The 9,577-nt window shown below is 34.4% G+C and overlaps 1 protein-coding gene across 1 annotated transcript; it reads right to left on the bottom strand.

Annotated features, from left to right (window-relative positions):
- Positions 1 to 36: 36 nt before the first annotated feature.
- LOC136822314 (TAF6-like RNA polymerase II p300/CBP-associated factor-associated factor 65 kDa subunit 6L) lies at positions 37 to 6,174 on the bottom strand. The gene is made up of 11 exons (XM_067078551.1): positions 5,981 to 6,174; positions 5,310 to 5,396; positions 3,784 to 3,943; positions 3,647 to 3,688; positions 3,327 to 3,364; positions 3,135 to 3,200; positions 2,657 to 2,734; positions 2,181 to 2,285; positions 1,699 to 1,808; positions 1,252 to 1,387; positions 37 to 987 (listed from the first exon to the last, which is right to left on the bottom strand). The coding sequence occupies exons 1-11, from the start codon at positions 6,146 to 6,148 to the stop codon at positions 349 to 351; spliced, it is 1,629 nt and encodes a 542-aa protein (XP_066934652.1). The 5' UTR covers positions 6,149 to 6,174; the 3' UTR covers positions 37 to 348.
- Between the last annotated feature and the right edge of the window lie 3,403 nt (positions 6,175 to 9,577).

The raw sequence follows: 9,577 nt of genomic DNA, 5'->3' as shown, positions 1-9,577 counted from the left end.
TAATGTCTTATTTCTAGACAAAAGAACAAAATGAGGTTTTCGAATCGAATGTTTATGAAAATATAAAAATATAACAAAATATTTCCACAGACGATTACTAGTATACTAATCGCATTGATTATGATGGATAATTTACAGAGGTTCAAAAGATAAGGAAATCATTTAGGGCGGTATAGCAGCAAGGAACAGTCCAAATATCACGTGTAAAATTGATATTCCCCTTTAACATCAAAATTATGTTGGTAAAATTTTCACAATACAGGTCGTTTCGAATGTTTTTAGGATTATATACATTAAAATTACAATCAACACTACAATAACTAAATACGAAAAACAATATTTTAATCACTATAGCATAGTCAAATATATTTTCTGCGATATATTTCTCTTCTTACGACCATAAGATTTATGTATCCCCCTCGTTGTTTTGGTCAAACTTTGATGGTTCCTTTTATCAGAGATAAAATTACCTTGGTCTAGTATATTTGTTTTTGATAGGTTCTTTTTTCTCCATTTCGTTTTGACTGTGATATTGCCAACGTGGGTATTCTTAATATTATAATCTCGTGATATTAATGTCTTTTTTAGTGTCTCGTACCTTAAGAATTTCCCATTTGTACTATCTTGGTCGTTAGCCAGTGATGGTTGCTTAGGAGGTAATGGAGTAACAAGACTGTTATATAAATTGTCATTTACTGGTGGCTCCGGATTTTTCGGTGCATTTAGATTACATTTCAGAACAAATGATTCACCAAATAATTCATTAAGTTCAGCGTATAGTTTACTCATTTTTGAAGATGTCTTTTTATGAAGTTGTTTGACGTAAGGGAAGCAACTAGACTGGAACAGTATGGATAATGTTTCATTTAGTTGGTTGGTAACATGGAGAAGTTCTGGTGAACCTTGTAAATCATCTGTTGGTGTTAGGTGTTTTTGTAAGATCTCCATTTTCTCAAATATCTTTGGGAACAAACCGTTTGTTATTGCCTAAGGGGAAAAATGCCACAATTTTAAAAGAACACCAAACCAAAGATAACTAACACCTAAGTAAGGGACGCGGTAAGTATCTAAGGTATTAGGTTACTTAAGTTGTAGTTTAAATTGGCATCGTGTTTTTATTTCTGATTGTTCGGGCGTGTACAATATTCAAATTGGTCACGTGTAATAAATGTGATGTTGGTATTGAGGTCACGTGTATTTAACAATAATAAGACTAAAACAAACATGCTAAAACAAAAGTTTTCCCCTTACTGTTATTCCGAGTTGAGTGATTCCACATAGAGCACCGTGTAATTGTGCCATCTGTTTCGAAGTCGGATCAGTGAAAGTATCGAGATATGATTTCAAGAGTTGTTCACGAATATCCGGTGAAGAATGGGGGTGTCTCCTTAAAAATAAAGGTTTCATTTAATTACCGTGGTCCTAAATGAAAGGGGAGGTAAAACAAAGATGTACTGATCGAAATTTGCGAGTGAAAAAACAAAGTTCTACCTGGTGATAAATTAGGTGGTCAAAGATGTAAATTCATGTCGAGCTTCGATATAAAATTCTGAGCTATTATTGAAAAGACTTTTGTTTTTCTAATAAATAGGAAGGTATAAAGAATTAAAAAGAAAAACAAAGAAGAATTAAAAATGTTGAAACTTGTTGGGAGCACCACAGACATAAATGTCATCAATGAGATCAAAACTGATTTACCTAGCCAGTAGTGAGAGAACTGTGGCAGCCTTCTGGTGAAGATACCAGTGTTGAGCTTCTATCTTCGCTTCCATCAATGTAAACAACAAAATTTTCGCCAACTGGATCAGCTAAGGGTAGACAATATAAAATCTAACTCTATGATAAAAGGGTTTTAGAAAAAAAAAACGATAGTATAAATTTCAAAGTCTTTAAACCTATGCAAGCTATCGAAACTAGCCTGGTTTTAAGCAATATTTCAGAAGAGTAGGGAAAGATCAAGCCTCTTGGGCAAGGTCTATGGAAGCAAGATAAGATAGGCTTGAAACTCAGGATCTATTTAATTTCTACATTTTTACTGAAGATATGGTTGTCGGAACAAAATGGACACTTACTAGTAAATATTTTCATAGAAAAAACAGGTAGAAATCAGTTTTCAAATCTGAAAATCATGTACTGTATACCCTTTCTTTGAAGATAAGGTCACAATGAAACTAACTTACATAAGGAGTTAGGATAACAGAATGGTTCTTGACTAAAGCATTAATTGTCGAGATTATATGCGTTGCAATGGATGGGAATGTCTCTTTTCCAGTATGTTGCTTGATCTAAACGAGATACAAAAAACTCTATATACTGATAAGAACCTTGAAGTTTTTAATCAATAATAACACAATTTTGTTGACAATTTTAATTTATCGACTTGTCATGCCTCTAAAAAATACTTTCTAAATCTTGGACAGCTGACTTATTGGAGTCTATTATTAAGCTTTTGAAACCTGCCCTTATTAAACTTATATATAAATAAAAATGTGAAAATATACTCCAGCTATGATTTACACAACTTGTGCAACAAAATTGATTTTGAAAGAGAAATGAGAATCTCCTTGGCAGGACAATATTTTAAAACATAAATTAGTTTGTACTTGCTTTCCGTTAGAATCAGAGTTCAAAAAGTTAAGAGAGCATAATTATTTACCTGTGTTGAGCAAAAGGATATCAGGTGAGGAATGATGATTTGTAATTTCTTATTGGAACAAAGGTCATCCAATGCAACCTACAAATAATGAATCAAAAGTATTTTGTTTTTCTATAGAAAAACAGTTAAAGTTTGACAATATCCTTCGAGTGTAACGGACAAGCTATAGATTTAACCCATTAAAAGTGCCACTATCATCATCTGGGATTACTAATTTTTTTTCGGTCCTGTACCGGTAAGCGTCGCAACCTATTCCCCTGTTTGTTTTTTTTATCTGAAAAAGCTAATTAAAATTCAGAAAACGCGTGTCAAACTACCACCCAAATAAAGTTGAGTTATTTCTTCCCGTTGGAGTTGGGATGTGCATGTGCATTTGAAACAATTTGAATATTTTAAGTTAATGCACTTAATAAGTTTGAATTATCTTTTGAAAAAATGTATGGGGTAAAAATACAAAGGGAAAGAAAACCAAAGTTACCTTTCGAAGCTGATCTCCTTCTGAGATAAGGGCTCTTGTGACATTTTGGAGGTATTTGGACATGACCTAGTATAAAATGAAGACAAAATTAAAAAGTAGATCTTCAGCTTTTATGTGTCGAAAGTGGAGGAGCAAAAGAAAAATTAGCATAATAATTCAAAATCTATATATATTTTATTTTTAATGCAGTACCTCATTCAAAGGGGGTTCTAAATCCTTTTGCAGATGGCCTAAAATGAAAAAAAAGTCGCAATCTTACTAATAACGTTGTTCACTTTAGAATTTTACGCAAGGCAGACTGAAGTCGAGTTCATAATACATGTAATACGGTGTTAGATGATGATAAGATAATTACTACGAGATAATATCAATTTGTAAATTGACTTAAATTTATCCCTTCTATGATTTTTTGTCTAAATTAGTGGCCTAGCATGCTAGACTATGCTTAATAAAGACTATATTTTGTCAACTTCTACAGAAATTTTGTTGGGGTTCGATAAAATATAACTTACCTCTTGAATTGCAGTTGTAACCTTCAAGAACAAGCCAGTTTGCTGAAAAAAAAAGATTATAACTGATTGATAAAATCAAGGTTCAATATACTTTTGCAGGTGAAAATAAAAAGAGAAAAACTTTTAAATTCAGATACCTTTAACACTTGTTTCACCGGCTTCATTTGGCAGAGAGGAATCAAAAGCGGTTTCTCTCAGATTGACATCTTTTTCATCCAAGTAGCAAACTTTTGCTCCTTCCTTAGTATGAAAAGCTTTGAAGTTGAATGGTTCAATACCAGAATGTCCAAAAATTGGCTAAAAAGAAAAAAGGATTTTGATTTTTTTCGGGATTTTGATGTGATGTTTTAATAAGCCTCCAGCAGTCTGCGCCACTAACTCGATCGGGAAGATTCTTCCTTTTTGGGAAGTTGAAAATTGACTGAATCTTCGGCGAAGCTGTACGATGACCGGCGAAAGTTGGAACTTTTTGGAGGTGAAAAAGCATCAAATTTTAAGGTTTTTCACCGAAAGGAAAGTAAACCTTACCGTAGAAATCTTGTTAAATTGTGAAAAAACTGCGTAAACTTCCCAAATGGGAAGTTCCAACCCGATCAAGTTTTCCTTATTTTCCCGCTTCTTCCCGATCTAGAAGTCCGTTTTTTAACTCTTACCCGTTTGGGTGTCAAGTTAATTACCCGTTCGGGAAAGTTCTTCCCATTTCGGAAGAATCTTCCCGATCGAGCAAGTGGCACAGACTGTCCAGAGTGATTTAAAAGTTACAAAAAAATGGAATAAAACTACATGGAACAATAAAAGTGTCTTAATTGGTTTTGTTCATTGTGTGATAGGTCAGAACAGGCCAGAATTGTTTGATGCCAACCAAGCCTGTCCTTTCCTCCCTATAGTTGAATATATCTTAGATTTTCAAGAACATTTTGGAATTTTAATGAGTAGATATTCTTGCCGAAACAAAAATGAATGTCAACTACAAGGAGACTGTAGAAAATACCTGTTATCTACAAATGCATCATTACAGCACAAAACACACCCACAAAAGCTTACATTGCTTTAACTGAACGTCAAATTAAAACCATAATCAATGAACATATGCCACAACAAGGCATTCAACTTATGTATGGGACCTATAATCAGCTGGAAAATCCCCCAATTTTAAATGGTCGATCATTAAAAGAGATAAAATCGTATACCAATGTGTTGAAATCTTGTAATTTATGCCTTTACAAGAAAAATATGATTGATTTTGAATTATCCTCGCCAAAAGGAACTTTTAAACAAAAGAACTTGACTAGTCTGGACTAGTATTTTTCTAAATGCCGTAATGAAAATAAATTTTTATAAGCAAATTATAAGTCTAAATGGTGATCTTCATGCATTATATATAAAAAGTCTATAGGGAATTATCATTTTATACTTGTGACCCTAGGAATTTATTCTGACAATTATACATTTTTTTTACGTTTTATCCCCTTTTTTTAAAAATAAAAGCATAGCATCTGTCATTTTTCATTTGATAGCTGATGATTCAATAAAGATGACACTTGAAGTACTATGTGATTCAATTTTGTTTTTTCTTGTAAACTTTATAAATTTCTGGTCCTGATCATCAAGTGCTCTTTGATGAAATCATCTACCACTTATTGATACTCTTAATTATACTTACGTCAGTATCACTTTCTCGAAGAGCTGAATTGATATCGTCTACAGAGAGGTAGGACCTTCTACTATGCTTCATAATCTGGATAGATTTCTTGAAATAAAAAAAAATATATAGACTCATTAAATTTACAGTCTATCATTGGAGTAAAATGTGAAAATAATTGGATTGAATTGAAATAATGGAGATAATTTGTTTCTATTAATATAATGCTTCTATTGTTATTGATCTATCAAAAGACAACTTTCTGAATTCTAATTTTCATCATAAGCTCAAAAGTGTTTTGTAAACGATAGTAGATGTGCTTAATATTCAAAAAATAAAAGGAGAAAACTTTTTCCAACTCAAAGTTTTTTGCTTGTGTTAAAAAAGCATTGGGTCCATAATTGTTTCCACACTGGTTTTAAGGCTTTTTTGCCCTAAACTGATGTGACTTTCTTAAGTGAAAAGTTAAATTTCTTATTTTTCTAAAAGCATTTGGATTGATGGATTTAAGCCAAAAAGATGGTAAAAAATGGGGTGTAAAGCATCGGTACGGTATGGTCATAACTCAATTTTCCAAAAAATGGACTTTAAAGAAAGCTTTTTTATTTTGATGCGAGGACATGATACCGCTCTAAAAAATCACATTGAGCACTCTTTTGAATTCAAAGTTGTATAATAGTAGATGTACTTACATGAACAAGCTCTCTGATGTGATAAGTAATGTCTTCTGACAAAATTTCTGAAACCTCATCTGGGATCTTGTTGATACCAATTGCTTCAACCCAATTATCAACTGTTTGTTTTGGTAAAAGTGTGTATCTTTTTTGCTCCATTTTCAAAGTTGTTATTAAAAGAATCATAAATTCTAGAATGGAAGAAATTGTAAACAACCATTTTAGTGTTTTTTTAAGGTTTTTCGGACCATTTATTGGGTATTTTCAAGGTTTTTCAGAACTGAAATTGACTTAAATAGTAGGATATGACTGTGTTGACAAGTAGACCATCGCCAGCAGATTGCTGAAGTTTCAAAAATAAAGAAAAAATTTAAAATGTTGGTGAACAACTTTTTAATATGTTTCTTACTCAATTTGAGGGTGCTGATTCCAAATTTGAATGTTAGCAAGCTTGAAAACCTGCAGTTTTTGTGTAATTTGCAATTTTTTACGTTTTTAGGCAAAATTTTCAGTTACTAGGGAAACCATCCAGGATCCTGCCATTCTATAAGCCAGCAAAAACTAAATGACACTTCTAAACTTAAGTTTCTTACTATTTCCCATCGAAAACAACCAAAAACATTGCTACTTCCCAAAGCCGGAGACCAAAACAAATTATCTTCTAAGATTATGGTGCCCTTTTGGATCTATTGTTAAGGCTATCTAAAATGGTGGAAAGAGTTGTGGAATGACAGAGGCGCCCGCTGCTTCGAGGGTGGTAACGCCAAAACGCCCAATATGATCTTCCAGCAAAAGGAGAGTTAGTTGCCGCGCGAGTTATGTCACACACTCCACCTCAGCGCACAACGAACAGTGTTTCAGTGAATATCAATAATTATAAGAATATCTAATGTGCTTAACTTCAGTAAACCTTGAGTGCTTCAATGAAGATGAAGAAGGTAAGAAGATAAAAAATGCGCTGGATAATTTTCAGTATAACAGTTTGGTCAATCATTGCTGAAAGTTTAAAAGTTTTTCTGACGTGAAAAAATATTTCAGCCAATTCAAAGCACAGTGTGCTTATAGGTACTTACTTTGTTTGCTACATCGTCTAGGCTAAAAACAGTTAAATTCATGAGACATGAGACATGAACGCCATTTTTTAATGAGTGTTGTTATGTTTTTTTTTATTGCAGCTGCGTACAGGAACTCACCAAATGTTCCTAACTGATTGTAAGGCGGTCATCGAAAAAATGCTCTGTTTGCGTCGCAACGGGTGTTAAAAATGCATGTGGGCGGACTGTCGGTCAAAAACATTCCCAGGTTTTTTTAATCACGCCAGTATACTTTAGGCGTACAAACTTTCGCGAGCAGAAACTTTTGCGAGGACGAAAAAACGCGAAATTCACGGCATTTACTTTCGCGAATTTAACGGAAAAATATTTTTCGCGAGCATAAACTTTCGCGAATCAAGACGTAAAATTGAGAATTTCCACATGAAAAAATAGCTGAGAGACACAAATACTTCTTGGGTTGGCTTGAAACATTTGTCCTTTGACTTATTAGTCTTTTAGCAGGCTAAAAAGTGCCATAAAAGTTACCATTTTATTCAAAGTTTGAAGTTTTACAGATTTTCTATTTTGTCAAGAATTTTTTGCGAGCATATATTTTCGCGAATGGCCCTTCCTAGAATTTTTAAAGACATTTATTTTCGCGAAAAGGGCCAAAATTTGCAAAAATCGCGAAAGTTTCTGCACGCGAAAGTTTCTACGCCTAAAGTATAACTCAGGAGCGGGTGGTAACGCGTGCAAAATAATTTTTCGATGGTCCAGAATTTTTCTGGATCGTTTTTTGTACTGTACTGTTATACAACTTTGTGAATCAAACTGGTATTTGGAACTTTGAATTTGTCTAATGAAAATATTTAACAAGGGATGATGATAAACCAGGAAAGGTAAATAAAGCAAATCCGTATCAATTATAAATACATGGCCCGAACATGGTCCGAACAAAATGTTCGAGCCGATTCAATAATACTTTTTTGTGGCCCGAGCATGGTCCGAACAGGCCCGAACATGTTTGGGCCATGCCGTGGGTCATGATTTTTGGGGGTCTACAAAATCAAAATATACCTATACCACGTGATAGAGCTTTTCAAACTAGCAAAAAAATGTATTCTATCAAAATCTAGACTTTTCTAGATCAAACAGGATCAAAAGTTAAAGACGAGTTTGTGGTCAAAAATTGATTGAAAACAGGGAATTTCCCCACAATTTGCATACTTCCATATGGATATTTATGCAAAATTATTAGCACTTTTTTTACCACAAAAACACCCATAACTTTGGTTTGATCTAGAAAAGTTGAGACTTTGATATAATATATACATTTAAATTCCAAATCAACACCCTTGAATACAACCCTCGACATGGCCCGAGAATTCTTGGGCCTCTTCGGGCCATGTTCGGGCCGAGAGACCCTATCAATTCTTTTCATAACGCTTTTAAGCCTGTCTGGCTGGGTCCATTGAGTCTAATCTAAGTACGGAGTAGGGGCAAAGTACTGAATCCTGTAAATCTTTTCTCTTATAGATTAACGATGAGTTCAATCGATTGTGGAAGAGCAGATTAAAGATGAAAAATTAAGACAGCGCGTCAGTAAGATTCTAGCGATTTAATTGGTCAAAAGACGTCGAGGTGCGATATAGACGGTATCCTGTCTTCTCGCATTCGATTGAGAAAAATTGAAGACATTACAGTGACAAATTCTCTTTTGAAAAATTTGATCTAGATTCTAATTGTTATCAAATCGTTCAAATAGAATCTGTTACTTTAATGGGTGCCAGCAGCCTACTGTAGTAAACTCCTATGTTAGGTACCGTATTTCCTCAACTAAGCGCTGCGGCACTCTTAAGATTTTCGTAATTTTAGGTGCGGCGCTTATTAGAGGGCGGCGCTCTTTTCAAGTTTTTTATTTCCTACCTTTTAAAGACTCAAGAAATCAAGAAACAACCCATGCCATGAAATTGACAACTGTCCTTTTGATTTTTAGACATTATCTTCCACTAAAGAACATTCTTATTTTAGAATTAGATGTGGAAGAGTTTATTAACAAGAAAACTATAGAATTCAGTTTTCTTTATCTTTTTTCTAAAAAGCGCCCCCTTCAGAGGTCTTAAAATTGGCCCGAGCGTGGCCCGTGCGTGCCTCGCGTGTGGCCTGAACACGGCCCGAATTCTCGGGCCAGCTCGGGCCATATCTATTATATTCTATCTATTATGGTTGAGTTACAGGAGGCTCTGGGAGCCCAATCTCGCAACTATGGATGCTTTGAGTAAGCATCCTGTCAGCACCTTGAACTGACTACCCAATTCCCCTCACATGGTATGGGTTGACCCGGGCGAAGGTTTGTTCACTTGCCAAGTGAACCGTTGTGAGTGGGAATCGAACCTATACTCGGGCTTTACGCGAATTCCAATAAAAGTTTTGGCCCGAGAATTCTCGAGCCATGTCGAGGGTTGTCTTTGAATTGACTGAAATCAAAGGTCAAAGCTTGTTCACCAGCATTTTGAAAAAAAGTGAAACGTTCAGGGCTCGAAATAACGGTCGGACATCGGACATTGTCCGACCCAATTGC

This window comes from Clytia hemisphaerica, unplaced genomic scaffold (genome assembly GCF_902728285.1).
Source record: "Clytia hemisphaerica strain Z4C2 unplaced genomic scaffold, Clytia hemisphaerica genome assembly, whole genome shotgun sequence".
Taxonomy (NCBI): domain Eukaryota; kingdom Metazoa; phylum Cnidaria; class Hydrozoa; order Leptothecata; family Clytiidae; genus Clytia; species Clytia hemisphaerica.
Note: the sequence above shows the minus strand (reverse complement) of the source record. Positions and strands in the feature narration are given on the sequence as shown.

Bases quoted from the DNA above. Each gene is read 5' to 3' on its own strand.
- LOC136822314 (XM_067078551.1), bottom strand. From the start codon at position 6,148: ATGATTCTTTTAATAACAACTTTGAAAATGGAGCAAAAAAGATACACA. The intron at 2,735-3,134 runs GTAACTTTGGTT...CATTATTTGTAG, and splicing joins AAGGAGATCAGCTTCGAAAG to GTTGCATTGGATGACCTTTG. The intron at 1,809-2,180 runs GTAAGTTAGTTT...GTCTACCCTTAG, and splicing joins CTGTTATCCTAACTCCTTAT to CTGATCCAGTTGGCGAAAAT.